The sequence below is a fragment of the Agelaius tricolor genome, unplaced genomic scaffold (genome assembly GCF_023055355.1).
Source record: "Agelaius tricolor isolate 1412-34295 unplaced genomic scaffold, bAgeTri1.0.p SCAF_26, whole genome shotgun sequence".
NCBI lineage: Eukaryota > Metazoa > Chordata > Aves > Passeriformes > Icteridae > Agelaius > Agelaius tricolor.
In genome coordinates this window covers 6,501,540-6,522,420 of record NW_027269286.1, presented here as the reverse complement: position 1 = coordinate 6,522,420, position 20,881 = coordinate 6,501,540, and the positions used below count along the sequence as shown (strand labels likewise).

The following is a 20,881-nucleotide window of genomic DNA, read 5'->3' as shown; positions in this document are numbered from 1 at the left end:
TGGATGAATAAACTGAAACTAGCAATCATGCAAAATAAAAGAAGAGCAGTTAATCACTGAAACTAACAATAACAGTAAATTCTCCAACTTTTCAGAGCTGGACCCTTTCTAGAAGACACACATGCATAAAATGGATGCTATTTTGCTCTGTGTAGGGATAAACAATTGTAATGTTACAGGTTTGCACTACATACTCAATAAGACTCAATATTCAGGACATACTATTACTATAGATTTGGTTATTAAGGTTTTTATTTCTACTTTATTGCTGTAATGAAAGCAGCCTGGTTCATATTATTGCAAAGGAAAAAGACTGAGCAAAGAAGCCTTGAGAGATTAACAATGTTGAGAGAGAGACTTAATGAATCAGGATATTGCTTAAAATAACTTTATATTAAGTGAAATAACAGATTAAGGGAAATGTAAGTATATATGAATGTATGAAGGTAATAATGGTACTACATTTTAATCCTTGCTTTCCTAAGATAACAATATATAAGCAGTTTAACATTTTTCACAGTAAATAGTCAAGTCTTCATTTTATATTCATGAGTAAAGGTAAATCTAAATTACTCAAGACAACACCTTAAATAAAAAGCTACTTTCATAGAACAGATAAACATTACAAGTTATGTTCAAGCAGAACGACTCCCTTAAGTGTAAATTCTTCAAATCCCAAGCAATATAAAAATAAAAAGAAAGTAAAGGAAAATGGCTACTGTTCACTACTGTTTTAACAAGAATTGTTAATACATTGTCATTTATGTTGAGTCATCTTAGATCACTAAGCACTTAGATGTTAGATATTAGTTAAAATCTTCCAGACAATAAATTCCTCTATCATTAATATATAATGCATTCCTGTTTCTTGAGGGTGCGTTGTTCCATTTTACAAGCTGCCCAGATGTAGTACCTACTCACTCCTCTTTGCTAACATCTATTAGACCAGTTGAAGTCGGACGATTTGAAGCCCAGTTTGGAGCGTACTTGTTCTAAAGCCTTTTACAACTGGACAGCCTTTGGCCCCCATTCTAACACATCCTGGCATACTGTAACATCTTCTATATGAGTTTCCCACACAGCAAAATATGGGCCATTAAGCTTTCAGAGCTCCTTAACAAGTTGCAATAAAAAGGGATGTGGATAAAAGATAAAAGAACTTTGGTGTCTCAGGAGTGCAAATATATACCAATATTAATTTCTCTGTAGGAAAAGCAGCATATATCCCAACAACCGGAGACCAAATGAAGTATAAAGGAACTTCCCAAATCTTGTTTGGTTGACTTTTAAATAACTTTTTAGATAAAACTGACATATATTTTGAAAACACCTGAAAGTGTCACTAACTTTCTTCCTGAACAACTAAGTTATTCCTGAACAGCTAACTCATTATTGTGGCTATTAGTTTAGGCCACAAATGAAAGAGAGAAAAACTTTAAAAAGAAATAAATCACTGAGGCCTGGCCCAGTTATCAGGCTATTTAAAATTTCTAGCATTTCCAGAAAAAACAAACACTGCCTGGAAAAGATTACGTGCATTCTATTCTTTGTTAAGTTTGTTACATGATGTTTTGTAACTCTGCTACTCCAAGACATTTTCTTAGTTCTGCAGCCTTCTTCTCCAACTGCTGAATGTTCCAGTGCCATTGTCTTTTATTTGATTGGACTTTGTTCAGTTGGCAATGCAAACGTTTTAATATAGCATCATATCTTTTATTCTGTACCTAAAAAGGAAAAAAAAAAAAAAAAACTTCAGAAATTCCTTCCAGTAAAACTATTTACAGAGGTGAGTTCAGCTCAGGAATGGATCTGGACAGACACATCCTTTTTGGAGGGTTCTATTTGATTACATACACTTGTACTAACTGCAGTCTTGGATTGCATACAAACCATTACTAGCAGAAATTCCAAAGCCTACCAACCAACAGAAACACTGCAAACACCACACAGTACATCTTTCTACCAAGAAAACCTGCAACCCTGCCTGCTTGTCCTGCCTGCATGAATTGCCTCGCAAAGTGCTGTGCCACGCCTCTGTTTGCCGCTCACGCCAGAGGCCCCTTTTAATTCAGTCCTGCTCCAGTCCTGCATGGCCCTCAAGCATTCATCTGACTTATTTCAGATATCTGGTTTAGGACATGAATTATGCCTCACTTTCCCATTAAGGAAAGAAAAGCTCTGTCCTACTAAGACCTTAAGTGTGAAGGTCAGTGTGGATATCTGCTCTGTAGATGTTTAAAATTTACCTAAGTTAATACCACCCAAGGACAGCATGTGGCATCTCTGGCAAGGCTTTGCATGTGGAAGATTCAAGGCTCCAAAATGAGAGGTGAGAAAGAAGAAATTTTCATTCTTTGACAAGCATGTTTGGGTATAAATGGGAATATAAATGAGGTAACCTTGCTGACTGTAGTAGCACCTTTGTAGCTGCACTGCATTTAAAATGGCACATTTTTCTTAGGCAATACTGCGGCAATGCAGGACTGTCAATTCTGCCCTCATTGCTGCTTTATGTGGAGAAGTAAATTTGCATTCTGAAGTGTTAAAAGAATGAAACACTGCAATAAAAATGGAAATAATGGGCATTCCCTTAATGAAATTTGGGCTTACTTACCCTAGGTTAAATGGCATATGAGTGGTAGTGTATAATTACTCTTGTGTCGACTTATTGAAGCTTTATTACATTGTATTTCACATGCACATGATGATGTACAGCTGCATCAGAACCCACAGCACTGTCGGTGACTTCCTGCAAATCTCACTGCCTGAATTTCACAAATAACTAGGAAACTGCCTCATTGGTGTTCTATAAACTGCCTTATTTTATTGGTGATGGCTTGTTACCTCATGTTACCTCATTGCCTTCATGTTACCTCACTCACCACTATAATTGTTTGCAACTTTTTGAGGGATGCTGTCAGATTCACTCATCTGAACGAGTGCTTGGGGCATCTACATCACTAGGACTGCATTGTACAACACTGAAACATCTATGATCAATATTATCTGCTTTTTTTAGAAATGCCTCTCTAGCATCATTATTGGGAACAGTCTGGCACATCTGCTGAGGGAGGGAGCACTAATATGATTACTGGAGACAGGGAAGGGACAACATTGTGCTTTTTATTTGATCTTGTGTACATGAAAGTCAAACATTAGAAAAAAATTGTCTGGGCACTCAGGGTATCTCCACCACTAGGGTTGTTTAAGGACAGGATAGGCAAGTTTCTGCCAAGACTAATACAGTCACACACTGGCACTGGGGAAAGAGGGCAGCAGGGGAATAGACAGTCTTTTGGGTAGGGATTTTTTAAATTACTTTTACATAACAAAAAATTTTCTATTATTTGTGGATATCTTGAATTATCCTTATGACTCAAGCCTTGACCTTGCACAGATAACCACCCTGATTTATTGCTGACAACCCTGTCCAATGCTGGGAACAGGATCTGCTTTTCAAGAAATGAGTGATGGGGCTAGTGTTCAGGAAAGAGAATAAGAAAAGGTTCACAGGCTGCTTTAAGAGTCACAGAATATGCTGAGTTAGAAAGGACCATCAGGACCATCAAGTCCAACTCATGGCCCTGCACAGGACATTCCCAAGTGTCGCACATGTGTCTGAGAGCATTATCCAAATGCTTCCTGAACTCTGTGAAGGCTTGATGCTGTGGTCACTTCCCTGGGGAGCTGTTCCAGTGTCCAACCACTCTCTGGGTGAAGAACCTTTTCCTAATGTCCAACCTGAACCTCCCCTGACACAACTTCAGGCCAGTCCCTCAGATACTGTCACTGTCATCACAGAGCAGAGATCAGTGCCTGCCCCTACTTTCCCCCTCAGAAGCAAGCTCTAACTACAATGAGGTCTCTGCTCATTTCCTCTCCTCCAGGCTGAACAAGACCAAGTGACCTCAGATGCTCCTCCTATGGCTTCCCCTCCAGGCCCACCTTAGCTGCCCTCCTTTGGATGCTCCAAACAATTACATCAAGTGCCAGCAGTCTGTAGCTGAATTCCACCACTGCAGCTCAATAAAACCTCTTCCATGTGCCTTGTATCTCACTTTATTCCTGTGCTTGACTTGAGTATTCTTTCCCAAGTTGTGCTGAGGACTGCTGGGTATAAATGTGTCTGTCTATCCACTGTCAGTTCTTATATTAAAAGTTGGACTGTTTTCAGGAGAGTTCTTAATAGAAAATAATACCCTGAAAGGCTTTGGGTTTGAACCTGCTTCCTTCTGAGACAGAAAGACCATATAATGCAAACAACTGAAGAACAAAAGTGAAGATTAACCTTCTCTATTTAATTAAATTGATTGTGATAACAGAACATTATTTTTAGGCTACCTAATTTAACTTTGGATTTAGAGAATTTTCTTAAGAGGATGTTGCCTTGGTAATAAAAAATTTTCTCAAATGCTGACTAGCAGATCTATTCTAAAGCAGCTGTGTTTTACTTTTCAGGTTAAAAATTCTCTCTGTTCACTGTCACATGAAAAAAATGATTCTTTCTTCCTCCTACATTTTACAAAGGGCAATAGACCTAACCTTAAATCACTTAATCTTTATATAATTAAGCTTTGCTCATTAAATTTGTGCCATTTATTTAAACTGACAAGATAAATGGTATGAAACTTCCAAATTAAAAATTTTCTAAGGGTATTTTAGTAAGGAACAAAATGAAAAATATAGTTCAATTACTTAAAAGAGAAGCTTTTAACTATTGATCAGAATTTTATCTTGTCAGCTAATTAAGAGTTGTTGTGTTATTCATAATTTAATGTCAGCTTAAATTAGGGAGATTCATAGGAAGTTTCCTGGTGCATTTGATTCTTCCACTGATGAGTTATCAACTCATTAAAAATCAAGTCACCAGTGAAATGTAAAGTATTTCAGAAGTATCACACAAATTTTAAAACGTGCATTTGCATTACTGCCATTCAGTGACCTCTTCTTTTTCCAGGAATCCAAAAGTTCACATATGAAGTCCTTCTCAAAAGACTTCAGAAAAAAGTGTTCTTCACAATTAAGCTCTGAATTTTAGAAAGACTGTCAGTACCCAGAATTTAAGACAGCATCATTACTGCATATACTTGAACAATGTATAGCCAGCACTGCTGTATAAAGTCCTTCAAACTTCATTTGCATTATCTACATTCCATCAGGAGAACTGCAATTAAATTTTATCCCAATGACTCACCTCAATTTCCTTTCTAAGCTTAGCATGCTTTTTTTTCTCTTCTTCCAGCAGATCTCTTTTTTTATTGATCAAATCTTTCAATGTTGTGACTTCACTTTTTAAAAGTGTGATTTCTTCCTGCAGATGTAAGTCAAGATACAGAAATCCACTCCCTGAAATGTTGCACAATTCATCTAATATACTTATTAAAATTGTCTCATCTAAACAGTCTCAGTTAATAGAGATGAGATAAAGGTCTATAATAAACAGTTTCACAATAAACCTATTAATACTAATTAAAATTATAATAATTTAGGATGGGTAATTAAAAATTAACTATTAAATATTTTATCACATGGTTCTACACCTGTAAGAATCTATATTCTTGATCTGAAATATAAGAACTACAACAATACGGGACTTTGAGCTCAATTTGCTGGTCTTTATTTAAAGTCCAGTTAACTGCAAAATGGAAGAATAGTGTAATATTTTAGATATATTTCTCTTTCTCATAGGAAAATACAATATTAATTAGTCTTTATCAGTATTGAAAGATCTGTTGTACAAACAAATTTTCATCAACTTACATTAATAGAATACCATCAAATTTTCAATAATGAAAGTTACATCAAATTTAAATCTGTGATCCCCTTTCAACTTCATACTTGTGTTTGTCCATATATTGGCAAAATTCCATGGTGAAAAATTCCTGTGTAGTTGTTATTAGTAAAAATTGTAATTGCATCAAGTAAAACCAACAGTGTTAGATTAGAATACCCAACATGTTTTTTCTCTCTTCTTATTTCTGTCACCATCTCATCAAATCTACCTCCTGTTGGCAAACAGCTCAAATTTATTTTGTTGACAGTAAAGTTTAAATACTATTGTGTTCTTTCCTGAAACATGTAACAATATGGCAATCTTCCACAGAATTCTGAAAAGTGCCCATGTAAATTTATCCAATGATAAAGCATAACTTACAGTTGTGTAATATTTTCATATTTGAGTTAATTCGAACACACATAAAAGTATAAACATTTTTTAACAATATTACACAGATAACAATACTCATATTTTTAACTGGATATTGAAGTAAAAATTTTTCCAATTAATGCAGCATTATGAATTACCTATATTCTCTTGTACTCAGTCCCTCATTAATCATAAACATTAGACAAAATAATTAAATTATGTGAATGATATCAAAATTATTTCACATAAAAGGAAAGAATCAAAAAGGAAGTATTGTACCTGCACTTGTTTTATAACTGATCCTTCTGGATTCTGCAGATCACATATTAACTCCTCCTTCTTTGCCTTTAATTCTTCCACAACCGCTTTCTTTTCATCAAGTTCAATCATAATTGGCAATTTACTTTCCATCTCCCAAAAGAGATGTTTATGATCCTTTATTTTTTCCCGATACTCATTATTTCGTGCAAGTTTCATCTCAAACTCCTCTTGTATTGTTTCTGCATCACACCTCAATTTTAAATTTTCAGAATACAGGGCTCTGACTTGGGCCTCCAGATTTTCACAGTGATATATTGTCACTTCTGTGGCATCATCTTGCAGATGTATCTCCCTTTCTGTTGTCTTTGTTTCTAACAGAACAGAATTCATTTCTTTTTCTAGTTCCTGGCACTTTGCCTGTAAAATATTTCAGTGTTCATTTAAGAATTTTTTTTGGAGGAAGATATGAAGTGTCTAGTTAAACACTGTAATTTATATTTATTCAACAGCCTTTTTTTCACTTTTCTAATGTGGTATGAATGGAAGATAATTAGACTTATATTTCTTAATATAAGAGGCACAATATAAGAATACTATCTTAGTCTTCTCCCCTTAGATTGAGTCTAAAATATTAATCTAATCTAATCTTAGAGGCACAATGTAAGAATACTATCTTAGTCTTCTCCCCTTAGATTGAGTCTAAAATATTAAATAAGATACCTTTGAACTCACTTTTAAATACCTCACCGTTTCAAGATAGATATATATATATATGTAAATATCTAATGTTTGCTTAGATCTAGTGAAGTCCTAATCAGACTAAAAATAATTAAAGATGCCAAAAATCCCTTGAAAACCTACACAGACACATAGAGGGGTGTATCAGGTGATGGAGTTTAAATAGACCATTCAACTGAGGAAGAATCCTGACTTCATCACAGTAGTAGCTGGGAGTTGAATTCATCACAGCTATTTTCAACCCCAGAAAGAAATATCTCTCTAGTCCTAAAAAGCCTCTACATCATCTCACTGACAAGAAGTGAACAAAACCAGGAAGTAGTACTTCAAACCATCATAAGAAATGACAGAATCATCAAGGCTGGAAAGGACCTGTCATTACCTAGGGCTCTAAAGTTCTCTGGGTCTGTTTTAAAACAGATACATGTTTTTAAATTGTAACATCACAAATTATTGTTGAAGCATCATCAGAATATATTTTGGGATACAGGACAAAGCTTCTTGTAAAGTGTGGCCAGTCCACTGAAGTTCCTAAAAATATAAGATTTCACTGCTACTTCAGAAATGTTATTTTTGTGCAAAATTTCAAACATCAATTATTTCAGTTGTAGAGCTATGCATAGATGTTATAATTGGAACTCTACTACTTCCATTTGCATTCTTCCATGACCAAAAATGTCGACTGGAATCATCTTTTCTCAGACTTAAAAGTAAGTTTCTCAATAGAAATTTGATCTTGAAGGCTTTCAATAATTGAAAGCTTAATAAAAGACCAAAGAAATGATCACAGAGTCTTCACAAAAACTACACATGCCCAGTGTTCTACAAAATAGTACTGAATAATACCAGTACTTAATGACTACTTAGGACTCACTTCAAACATAAGGGGGAAAAAAAAGTATTTTGTGTCAAAAATGATGCTAAGAAAAAAAATTATACAGTGTGGTGAAAATCTGAAAAAAAAAAATTAATTTTTAAAATCCTTCTCCCACAATTTCTTAGGAGGTTATTATTTTTTTTAAAAAATCAAAAAGCTATAACTTTGCATTTAGTTGTTGTGGGTTCACTTTGTAGGTTCAGCCCATTATTTTTGGTTTGTTTTTTTCCAAGTAACGAACCAACGTTTCACCTGCTGTAATGAAGACTTAGCTTGTGGCCTTAGAAACAACAATACACACCCACAGTTTTGGCTGAGCCTGTGTGCCACACACAGGAACAGAAGAGCTGTCTTACAATTGAATGCACTCATCCATTAAGTACCACCAGCTGCTCTTGTTCAAGAAAATACTTCTTCATCAAATGAAAAATAATTTATTTAATTACTCTAAACAAGGTTTATTACCTGCAATTGGAAAAGAACTGCTTTGCTTTTTTCTATGTCTGATGCCTGTGACTGCTGCTGCTCTGCAACTTGTTTTACAACTTCAGCTAGTGATGGGGAATTTTCCTTGGCCATTTCAGGCAGAAGTGAAGACTGGAGAGATAGAAAAGAAGTTAATTGTTTTATCTTCTTTCTATTTAGTTCTTGTAGACAAAACAATATTGAGGGCTGTCCCGTGGGATCGCAGGTCGATATATTAATTTCATTTGGTTCATTTTTAATTAGCAAGAACAGGTTACTCAAAGCTAATCATAGACAATCAGAACACTTTCTTGCAGAATCTCATAAAATAGAAAAATGTGAAAAATGCATGTATTTTATTATTGGCTTTTTGCAAATATTAAAATGAATATTATATGTATTGTGTTAGAAAGTAATGCTGTATAAATTCTCTTAAGTAGTGTGTTAAATATAGTTTTAGGTTATAAAAAATGTTAAAATACAAACTATGTTATGTAAGATACTTTTTTTTTTTTAAGAAAGGACTCATAGAGAGATAGCAGCCACAGGACACCTAAATCTTTCAGAGAAAAAGAATTTATTGTTCCCTTATCAGAAGAAATTAACTTCTTCCCGCCTCAAAGGCGCTGTTAGGATTCAGAGGAAGAAGTCGACGATGACCAGACAGAATCCTGTATTTGAATGAAATTTCTTCATCATGTATGAAGTGTATGACTATGCAACAGGCTATTGTTTTTAAGGGTTAATCCTTTGTTAACATGGGTCCTTTTTCGGGCTCGTGCTGCCCAGAAAAGGCACCCGGACATCCGTAACTCTTTATCTCTATTGTCTCATATTGTCCTAATTCAATTTGTCCAAATTATTATTACTCTAATTGTATTACTATTTTTATAACCATTTTATTACTATTAAACTTTTAAAATTTTAAAAACAAATGATTGGCGTTTTCCACAATCCTGCGATGTTCCTCCGGCTTCTCTGCAGAGCAGATCGTCAGTTTGTGAGCACAGTTCTAACTTTTTAAAGTACCCGAAGAGCATCCTAAATGCCCGAGGCCGCGCTCCCGCGTTCCTCCCGAGTCCCGGCCGCCACACGGCACCTGCAGCGCTCTCCGGGCCGCCTCAGGCCGCCGCTCCCCGCCACCGCCCGGGCCTGCGGCAGCGCAGGGGCACGGGGAGCCGGGAGAGGGGCTGATCCCGCCGGAAGAGGGGCTGATCCCGCCGGGAGAGGGGCTGATCCCGCCGGGAGAGGGGCTGATCCCGCCGGGAGCGGGGCCGGTCCCTGCGGGAGCCAGAGGGAACGCAGAGGGAGAGATCCCTTAGAAAACGTGTGGCGGTCTCACCACCCGCGGCGGTGGCGCCGCCCGGCTCGGCGGTGCCTGAAGGCGTCCAGCTCCGCGCCCTTTGCTCCCAGGTTCCCCGAGTTACCCCGTTCATTGTATTAAACTGCACTTGCTGCCATCATTTGTTCTGCAGAGAACATCAAGTTTTCCCGGGCACCACTGGGTTACGAGGGACAAGAGATGTGGCCCAGTTTCTTCTGGCCTGTGCTGTGCCCTGCTGTGTAGCCACGGACTTACCTCTGCCCCGCTTGTACTCCTCTAAGGAATTGCAGGGAATTTTAACCCTAAATCGCACTATTTTTATAATATGATTTTTAAATTTACCTATTTTGTATTTTTTATATTTTTAAAACATATTTAACTTAAAATTACAAATATTATATGTTATGTTATGAAACTTAATTATATGTATTATATATAACATTAAGCAACTTACATATATAAATAAATATTAAAAATACTTACTTTTACTTACTTATATACTAACTTATATATTTGCAACAACTATTTTATAAACTAATAGCTCATCTCTGCGTCTGACCTATTTATTTAATCCCTTTTCTGAAGTGCTGTAAGCTAAATATAATATTTCATTCAGGAGATATCAATTTGTCATTTTTCAATATTGTTTTGTACCCTGAATATTTTCTGACCTTTTCCTTCTCAGCATTCTGCACCAAAAATAACCCCAGTAATTAGTTTTACTTCCTTAGTCTGGCTGAAGGAAAGAAAATGATTGTATTGGTTTCTCTCCACCAAGCAATTCCCCTGTTAATTTTTAATGACCTAGCTCAGTCACATTTGGCAGTGGGGTGGAAAGCCTCAGAGATGACCGATTTTTGCAAACTTCAGGAAAAGAGATGTCTGGGTAAGGAGGGACAAGATTGCTTCATCAGTCCCGTTCAGGAAGGAGAACCAGGATTCAGCTCTCATCCCTCTGTCCAGCACATCCTGAACAGAATAGCAGGAGGAGAAATTGCAGAGCACTCACCGTGTGTGTTTTGGACCTGGCAGAAATGTAGGTTTACTGTAGTTGCAGGGAAAGGGGGAACAGGAGACAGCATTTTATATGGGAAATCAGACTTTATTAATTCCTCTGTCCATTAAAAATGACTGTCCTTTTTTTCTTGCCCCTTTCTTCCGTTGTCACGTACTTAACAGTCGTGACTATGATTTTAAAGCAACTGAGGAAGTGTATTTACTATCTTTTGATTCTTGCACAAAGCCTGATCTCAATCCCTCATTTCCTTGCTAGCCTTTTAACCTTTGCATTATCCTGTCAAAGGATTAAGACTTCTTCACTTAGCTGTGTGAAATTCCCAACTGCTGCAAGGAGAAATTGCCATCCTCATTTGGGACCTGTGGCCCCAAAAGCTGACATTGTGTAACCTCTCTGTGTAGATCCAGATTACAATTCATCATGGCTGGCTGCCAAATTCTTCAGTGAAACACGCAGCTACAGCTCAGAAAAGGAAACTCCTTCGCTCTGCACAAGTTTTCCTTTACCTTCTTTGTGGGGTTGTCCTGTTTGGCTGCGCCGAGCGTTTGGGAGCTGGTTTGCAGTTGTGCAAAGCCGGTGCAGCAGAAGGAGGTGTGATCACAGCAGGGTTAACGCCGCTTCCGTGTTCAGCGCTCCCCGGGCACTTGTTCATCGTGCTGGTGCCTTGCAGTACAGTTTGTTCTTTCCGGTGTAGCCGGCAGCAAAGCACGGTCCGGTCAAAAAGAAGAAATACAGGTTCCTTTACGTAGCGTAGGAATTTCCAGCTTGTGCAAATCAGCTCCAGGATTGAAAGAAGTGCAATATATATAGCTGGAAATGTCTGTGTATTTTATCAGATGGTACCTTTCAGAATGCAATAGGATTGTCCACCTGTGTAAGTAAACGCCTGTGTTTATGAAAACTGCGTGTGCTTCAGTATTTTCATTGTATGTGGTGATTTCTGCTTCTTCAACCTTGCCTAAAAAGAAACTAGGTTAAAAGACGAAGAATGTTTTACTTTAATCCAGTTTAAGAGGCTTAAATGTATTTCTTTTCTCCCCTAGTTTTTGGATTTTCTTTTTTATGTTTGCTCGTGTTGAAATTTTACACATGTGCTATTATCTCTGTTCATTTGGGCCGCTTCAATGACCTGTTTTCTTTCTCAGGGCATCACTCTCTGGCAGATATTTAATATCTCCTGCTATTTTAATTTTCAAAAAATTATGTCTGTTCTCTCAGTTTCTCCTCTAATATAAGATGACCAGCAGGATTCGAAGATGCAGGAAATTGTTAGCAATCTTTTCTTGGCCAACAGTGCACTTTTAGAATTAGATTTCTGGGGTTCTTGAAAATTGCTTTTTTGCATCTCTCTTCCGCCCTGGACTGTCTCTTCTCTGCAGCCTGGTTTTATTTCCTTCATTTTTCTTTTTCTGTATTCATTTTGCTTTTCTACTTTTTCCTCTTGTTACCTTCCTCGCCTCTCATATTGTTATTTACCATTTTCTTTGACCTACTTTTTCATATCTGTGCAAGAAATTCTCATAACCTCCAAATATTTGTACTGTCAGTTTCAGGAAGTGAGAAATTAGCTAATGGGTGGCCTTGGCTTCAAGTTTGTACAAGTGTTTGTCTTGAATTGCGTACCAAAACTATCAACTCCTTAATACATGTGCTTATTCTTTTGGATGTGGCTTCAATGGAACACTGGGACTGTAGATCATGCTCATTAACACCTGAATAACCATAAATACATCTCCCATAAGCTAAAAAAGCTGCTGTGCTTGGCAAGCATGTATTTTGAAAAGGGTGGTTTTTGGAGTGACTTAGAAAAGAATCAGTTTTGCTATGATTGTAAGCAAATTTATTCTGACACCACTGTCCTCACTAGGACTCTGTGATGCAAAGCTGGAAGGATATGAGGATGAATCAGCCCCATTGTTCCTATGCGTACATCCCAATAATTGCCCCTATGGACTCTTTGCAATGCATACACAACTTAATAACAATGTATGCAATCAAACACTTTCCTTCCATCCTTTCTTTGGTGGTATTTTTCTGGGCAAGTACAAGAACAGCAATGAGCTCTATTTACCTTCCACTACTGACATATCTGAAGCGGTGCTATAATCTCGTTTTGCACTACACCCCTCTGTTGTGCTGTCTTTCCTGGGACTATTTGTATACTTTGGCTGGGATTGTGTCACACTCAGACAGGCCTCCCACAGAGAACGTCAGGGTAGGGAAGGAAATACTCTGATTTCCCAAGTCATGGTCTTTGGCACGAGTCTGTTTCAGCACTGTTTTCTTAGCAAGCTCTTTCTTCTAAAATCCATTATCAGCTGTGTGTAAATAATACTCTGAGCAAAATCAGGAGTCATAAATTCCTTGGCAGTTGCTTTTATTTGCTGTCACATTTTGATATTTTCAGCTCACCTGTTTTGATAGTCGCCAATTAATCTTTGTAAGTGTTCAATTTGCAGAAAGGAAAACATCATTTTCAGTCAGGATTATTTTTCTTCCAGTCTGGGGGAAAGAACAATGAAGAAAATACAGAATGTTTTCTGTAAAACCTTCTCTAAATAAGCCATCTTTTAAAACCACAAAGGTCTTTGATCTCTTATTTCAGTGGAGAAAATCTGGGAGTCCAGAGACAAACATAAAATGCCAAGGAGTACATCACATCTACCATAATGATAGGCCTCAAGTACACATGGAAGTAGTATTTTTGCAGGATAATGAAGTGATGTGAAGCCAGAACGTTAATGTGGTTACAGGAGAATGAGTCCTTGGGGCAGGAAAATTGTGCCAGGCATTATTTAGTGTGGTTAGCTCTGGTAGCACAGCACTGATTTCAAAGACTTAAAAGATTCTCAGGTTCTTTGTTCCTGCAAAGATATGAATTTTCCTACAAGTAAATTAATATTCATGCACAATTTGTTGTTGTGGAAAAATAAAAAAGATGGTGTAAAGAATACTCTGAATTCTGAATTATTATGTGGATCTTGCAACTGCTGGTAGAGGTGCATATATTTCTCCTAGATCAAGTACAGTGCTTAGTCATGAAATCTAAGTAGGTGTCTTCAAGGCTCCCAAAGCAGAGGGATCTAGCCTTTTGTTCCAGACTTCTGGATGCCTGCACTGGAAATGGAAAGATTATCAGAGAGAGAGAAAAGAAAGTAAGACACTTCTAAGAGAATATGTAAAATAGCCCATCATAGCAACAGAGAGAGGAAAAAATGGATTGACAAGTTTCCACAGGTAGGCCTAGCTGGGCTTGGATCAATAAAGTTCAGAAAAGGGAAAAAACTAACCACCAAAACTGGAATTACACCATGGACCACAAAACAAAATGTGAATGATAGGATGATATTGGATAAGCTTAACACATCTTGATTTCAGCCGCAGAGTGCAGCTAGCAGAGTGAACAAGCTAAGGTGAGAAGCTGTGCACCGTATTCCCTTGCTTTAACTTAGTTCTAAGTACTTCTTCCATTACTAGGTAAAGTTTCAGTAACCACTACTGGGTTCTTATACAGGCTGAAAAGAAGAACTATCCTGGTCATGTGCTCCTTCACACAAAAGTCAGAAATTAGCAAGTTAATGCTTTTGGAAATGCAGAAGGGAGAAGTACAAAAGGTCTTGTGAAGGTCTGTGGGGAAAAATGTCATTGCCCTCACAGCTCAGCACCCTACTGCCAGGAGGGGTCGCAGACATGAGCTCCATCTCAGACATAAGTATGTTAAACACCTCCAAAGAAATTATTACAGAAACTTCTCCAGTCCCAGGAAGCTAAAGAACCTCTGTATTTGTTTGCATCATGGAAGCAAACATCATGGAAGCATCATGGAGGACAGCCCATGAATCATGTCATGAAGATCCATTAGGCTAATGAGGGTTAATTGATTCAATAAATCTAATCTTATGTACCAACCTTTCATCATCCCTGACCTAGGAAAGACCTGAAGTAGGTGGGGTGGTAGGGAAATACCTAAATGCTTAAATAAATACATAATTATTCCTGTTTCTGCTAGTTTTCTTTTGTTGGAATTTCTTTTGATGCAGCTGGGAAAGCCTAAGTCAGTAATTAACTGCTATGTACCTTCTCTACACAGTATCACTGAATTAAATGCCGTGACATGATTCTGTGTTTGGACTAACAGTGCTGTCCTTGACTTTTTGTTTTCATGTTTTGTTACTACTTGGCAGCTGGAGAAACCTTTAAATATTCTGCAATATGGTGGAAGCAGTACTGATAGATCTGTTCAGCCTCACAGCAAACTTGCAGAGCAACATCCAAGGATTACTACACAACACTCTGGAAGCTATTGAGAAATGCTCTTCCATCCATGCTCCGTTTGTTTATGTCATGTGTTGCCAGAGGCAGGGGAGTGAAAGGAAAGGTGAACAAGAGTCCTTGCTTCCAGCTCTGAGAGGTTTTCGGAGTCTGAAGAGGAGACTGGAGGTGGTATGTGCTCAGACTACAGCTGCTGCTTTGTACACTGTCAAACAGAGACTGGATGAAAAAGACCTGAGCATCATTAAAATTATTCTCCCTACCTTAAGAAAAGACTTAATGAAAGTATATATAGACCATCTCTTTACAGCAGTCTACCAGTTCGAATTTGAGGATTTACAGGTGGTACCTGACAGTGAAAGCCTGCAGATATCAGAACATCGGCATGAAGGGCAAATGCTTCCTTCACAGGACATGGCACTCATCCAAAGTGAGATTCAGATGTACTTGGAAAGCCTGCCAAGCCTGAATGGAGAGCTCACCATCCTCAGATCTTCCCTGATCCCAGGTAGAGAGCTCCAGCTAACAGTTTTTATAGAGACTTACCAAGCATACTTCTTCCAGGGAGTTGCAAAATGACTAAGATTTGGAAATGCCTTCAGGTATCAAATAACTCTATATGATGTTGTAATAGTGTATAATAGTGTATAAAAGGAAGAAGTGTCAATAAAAATACGCAAAATTCTGGCACCACTGTTCCAGGCCTGAGCATGATCTGAGAAAAGACAGTCCTGGGTTTAGGGAGAGGCAGGCCATAAAATCTCCTCCTGTCTGTGTGGGAATTACACACTTCGAGAGTTACCATCATAATTTGGAAAGGCAGGATAAGAGTTTCTGCTGGTCTGCAGCCCAAGACATTCCTGATGTCTTAGTGTCCCTGCTATGGCATGATTGTGAGCAAGAAGGAAATTAGGAATCCTTAAATTTAAATACCACAGCTAAATCCAAGGTAAAGCAATACTCTTACTTGACTGGCTGATTCCAGGTCGCTTCAGTATAAACCCATGTAATAGCTGGTTTGATCTTGTTTTGAAAGCAATTGTTTGTTGTGTTTTCTTGCCTTGGCAGATGATATTTTCTTACATGGGTTCACCACAAGGACAGGTGGGATCTCCTACATACCAACTCTAAGCTCCTGCAATCTCTTCAGCAGCTCCAAGCGCAGGGACCCACAAATTGTTGTTAAAGAAAATCTCCGCCGGCTAGCTAACGCTGCAGGATTTAACCCCGAGGCTTTTCACAGAGTCAAGGTATCTTATAAAACAATGGATTCAAGTAAATGGCTCAGATATTCCTTCATGTATCACTGGCTAAATTGTAGGCATTATTCTTATCTTTGACAGCAAGAACCTGTGATAAGCAGGACAATTAAAACATTTATGCTGGCAGTTTATCTGGGGGAATGGCCATCCAAACTATCAGCCATTTGTCACAATATGGAGAAGCAGCACTGATTCTTCCAAGTCTGTTCTAATATTTAACTTACCACGATGTAGAATAATCAAACAAATGATCAGAGCACCTTCTCCTAAAAGAAAAATACACCACTGCTTTTATAGTGGCTTTCTACTGATACATCTTCATGGCATTTGAACAAGGGAGACCTGATTTCCATGCGTAATCAGTTAGAGCATAAGAGATTTTCACGTCAAAGAAAAAACCTTGTATTAGTCAGATCTGGGTTGTTTTGCAGCCATATCACTGTCCACATTCTGGTTTTGTTTTGACAGGTAGATCACGCTAATGCTGTGTGTATTATGGGAAAGACAGAGCCTAATGACTATGATGGAATAGTTACGGATCAGAAGGGTGTCACGCTGGCAGCTCCAGGTGCTGACTGCATACCTGTGCTCTTTGCTGATCCTGTCAGAAGAGCCTGTGGTGCTGCTCATTCTGGTAGGAATTGCACTCCCTGTGCAATGCAGAGATTTCCTGGGACTCAAAATGAGATACAAGAACCCAAAGCTGGGCTTTCTTCTTTCTGTTCCAAACAATGACCAAGTGCAAACTTAGCTTCTGTCTATTCCAAAAAATATCTCTAGTTAAGCCTTTTTTTGGGGGTTTTGTTCCCCTTAAAAACAACATTAAAACACTTTGATCATATTATAAAAATATATTTCTGACATATTTCAGTTGTATCCCCTCTTAAATATTTCAAGCACAGAGGAGCTGTGAGGTATGCTCTAATGACCCAAACCAGGACACTCGGGGAAAAAGAACTCTGGAATTCTAATCTAAACACCTGTCTCTAGTTTCCATCTCCACAAAATTATATTTGAAATCTGATTGCTGTTAATGTGAAATGTGAGGGGGAAGAGGGAGGCTTTCTAAGCTAATTTATTATTAGATATAATTATTTAATTTTAGGTGTAAATGCATCTCCTAATTTATAACTTTAATAATTGCATTTATTTTTAGCTGCTAGAAAATTAAAAAGAAAATTTATACCAATTTTTTTTTGACCTCTCATCTCTCACAGGATGGAAGGGCACATTGTTAGGAGTGTCTATGGCCACAGTGAATGCTATGGTATCCGAATATGGCTGTAACATGAAAGATATCCTTGTGGTGCTGGGCCCATCTGTGGGACCTTGCTGCTATAGACTTCCTCATGAATCAGCAAAAGAATTTCACAGAATTGATCCAAAGTGTGTCAGACTATTTGACTCTGCAAATCCTTATATTGATATCAGAAGAGCAACAAGGTAAGCCTCCCGAGGAAACAAAAGATTAGTTCCACATTTATTACAAATAATTATTTTGATACTGTATAATATGGTGAGGGTTCTAAACAAAGTACTCTCTAGTTCTTTCCAGATCAAGAAAGGATACTTTTGAATGAATGATATTTGCTCACTTTTGCTGGATTTCAGTGATTATTTTATTGTTATACCATTACATATTGTTAGTCTATGGATTACAGACAAAAGTTCAAATTTAACCTGGCTTTACGGGTTGCAGGAAAGTATTTCTTTTAGTCTAATACTGAAAGAAAGAAACAAAAAAAGCAAATGAAAGCCCCAATCACAGTATTGGCGCAGTTTGTTCAGTTGGTATTTGAGGTTCTCCCTTAATGATAGTGCCTTATGGAATGTGAGGATGTGCAAACTGTAATATTTTCTGTTTGTCTTTTTTTTTTCAGGATTCTTCTTGAGAGAGGTGGGATTCTTCCTGAGAACATCCAAGATGATTCTATTACAGACCAGAACCAAAACATCACTTTCTGTACTGCGTGCCACCCTGATAAATTTTATTCTCACTTTCGTGATGGCACTAACTTTGGGACACAGATTGGCTTCATATCAATCAAAGACTGAGACATTATCTCTTACTCTAGAACAGCATTCAGATAATAAGTCTACTGCATTGTTTGGCATCCTGCTCTCCTCATAGAAGTTTTTCCTCCTTTCTTTCACAGACTTGCAGTAGGGAATCCATGGGTCTTGAGATTCTCCTGCTTGTTCCTTCCCTTGCCCTTCTGAGGCAAGAATAAGTACCTGTGGTGTGGGGACAGCAGTTCTTGTGTGAGACAGGGTGCAAAGGAAACAAAGACAAGCCACATCAGTGGCAAAATCCTTCAACAAGATCCAGATACAAGCTCCAAGTTTATGGATCCTCCTTGACCAGATATTTCCCAGAAACCTCACTATCTTAGGGTGGTGGAAGCCCAAAAAACACCAGTCTTCATTAGCTCCTGATTGAGACTGCTGAATAATGCTAATTGTGACATTGCTAATACAGGAAGGGAAACCAGTATTGCATGTTACCTGTTTGAGACACTTAACTTTGATAGTTTCAGCTAAAGCCTTATAAAATTTTGTGCATGGGATTGATTTTCTGCTTTGGATTAGTTTAAAGAACTCCAAAATATTTACAGGAATTTTCCTATGGAAAATAACTTGAAAGTGAGAAACAAGCAGGCTCCTTTGGGGCAGATATTGAAAATATATGAACTCTCATCATTCTGTAATTTTTGGTTGTAGGAAAAGTAGCACTAAAACCCTTAATTTATGATTGTGTATATTCATGTCTCCTTAGGATTTTTTTAAATAGTGTCACTTTGATAATGTCATTGACACACTCTCAACAATGCATTCAATAAATATCTAAAAAGCTCCGTGAATTTATCCTGAGTTAATTTTACTGACCAGTAGTTGGACTTACGTGTCTTACTAAGCAAATTCTAAGTGTGCACTGTTTTCTTTTGGCCAGTAAAAATAATGCCTCTAGATTTTACAATAGACGTGATGTTTTCTGACACGCAGGCAGTGAGGGATTGCTAACAGTAAAGCTGTGCTGATTGCGGCTTGCAGAGCTGCCAAGCACAAGCCTTGGGCCAGCGGCGCTCATGACGTACTTTCAGTTTTGGGTTCTGCGAGCCTTCCCCGGTCTGACTGCTCTGCCCACTAGAGGTCAGTGCTCGCTCGCGCTGCTCTTCCATCCTGGAGGCACGGATGGATGGATAGATCGGATGGATGGGGGTCCAAATCATGCGGTTTGCAAAGCCCCGCACAGCACACGCTTTTGCCTCTACAGTCATCTGCCAAGTTATTCTAATATCTGTACTTGAGGAACAATCTGTTTTCATTTCGATTCAAAGCTGACCGAATTAGACTTTTCTTTGTTTTCTGGAAGAACAGACATTTTTTAAAAAAACTTCCTTTTACCAGTGAATGCTATGTCTGAGAAGAGTCTGGCTCTGAATATGTTCCCTGACTGTAACAATCTACGAAAAAAATATGCTTCTGCCAACTATCTTACCTCTTCAGAAATATTATTCTTCTGCTGCTGTAGCCCTTCAGTTATTGACAATCTTCAGTTACCTTTTTAAAATTCCTCCATTGCTTTCATCATTCAGCTGGCTTCAAACCAGAGTCTCAGGATCCAACAGGGGCAACACTCACACTACTCAATTTTGAGTTGCCAAGCACATTGCTGCATACCAGCTAATGGTGTGTGTGGTATGTATTACGTGTATTATTGACTTGTTCTAAATATAGGATAGTATAATTATATGGAGACTGACAGGCTTATCTTGCTACACTAGTTAAAAACACCAACCCAGCAGCCTACCTTCCCCTTTTAGTTCTGTCCCTTTGCCCTGATTTCTGTTCCACTTTATGGATACTGACTGACATAGCAGTGAGGTGAGTAAGGTATCCTTTTTGAAGCTATAGGGGCAGTAGCACTACATGGCTTTCAGTCCCTGCATCTGAAGCTCAGCCAAAGCTGAGTGCCCTTCACCTAACCCTTTTGCCTTGTGTATCGAGGGTTTGCCATCAAAAACAGCTGAGTTACTTGGTTCTGCAAGGTACTTGACAGCTGAAGCATCATAGGGGCCCATGTACCTGCTGTTATCCCATCTCATCTCAAAGATGGCTTTAAACTAATTCATTTATTCTTCCAGTAAGTACAAAGACCTTGCAGTAATGCTACTCACCACAGTTCAAATGCTCAACAGTATATTAGATCATATTAATATGATACTGAGAGTAAGCCCTGTCTTGTTCTTACCTGCTCAAGGATACAGTAGAGATTTTATGTTTAGAAAAATACCATTTACAGGTCATGGTAAGGCTGTGCAAGCTGGAGAAAATATCAGAATGAGCAGGAACACCAAAGGCTTCACCTTTTGGAAGACAAATCATTACCACAATTGTTCTTTTTTTTTTTATTATTTTATATTAATTACCTAGACTGTAAACCTTTCAAGACAGGAATCAGTCTTTTGCACATGGATGACTGAGGTGGAAAAGTCCACGACCGATAAGAAAATATTGT

At 38.1% G+C, this 20,881-nt stretch overlaps 2 protein-coding genes across 4 annotated transcripts; one reads left to right on the top strand and one right to left on the bottom strand.

Annotated features, from left to right (window-relative positions):
* Window positions 1-583: 583 nt before the first annotated feature.
* On the bottom strand, window positions 584-11,485 carry CCDC122 (coiled-coil domain containing 122). 2 transcript variants are annotated; one of them, XM_071448414.1, is made up of 5 exons: window positions 11,335-11,485; window positions 8,487-8,618; window positions 6,425-6,823; window positions 5,195-5,311; window positions 584-1,724 (listed from the first exon to the last, which is right to left on the bottom strand). In XM_071448414.1, exons 2-5 carry the CDS (start codon window positions 8,598-8,600, stop codon window positions 1,560-1,562), a joined length of 795 nt encoding a protein of 264 aa, XP_071304515.1. In that variant the 5' UTR covers window positions 8,601-8,618; window positions 11,335-11,485; the 3' UTR covers window positions 584-1,559. The 2 variants fall into 2 exon arrangements, with proteins under 2 accessions (XP_071304515.1, XP_071304516.1); XM_071448415.1 differs by lacking the exon at window positions 11,335-11,485 and having other exon boundaries at window positions 8,487-8,827.
* On the top strand, window positions 11,486-19,217 carry LACC1 (laccase domain containing 1). Of its 2 annotated transcripts, XM_071448412.1 has the most exons (6): window positions 11,486-11,702; window positions 15,013-15,608; window positions 16,169-16,350; window positions 16,831-16,996; window positions 17,580-17,805; window positions 18,243-19,217. In XM_071448412.1, the coding sequence occupies exons 2-6, from the start codon at window positions 15,041-15,043 to the stop codon at window positions 18,415-18,417; spliced, it is 1,317 nt and encodes a 438-aa protein (XP_071304513.1). In that variant the 5' UTR covers window positions 11,486-11,702; window positions 15,013-15,040; the 3' UTR covers window positions 18,418-19,217. The 2 variants fall into 2 exon arrangements, with proteins under 2 accessions (XP_071304513.1, XP_071304514.1); XM_071448413.1 differs by lacking the exons at window positions 11,486-11,702; window positions 15,013-15,608 and adding an exon at window positions 15,622-16,049.
* The last annotated feature ends 1,664 nt before the right edge of the window (window positions 19,218-20,881 follow it).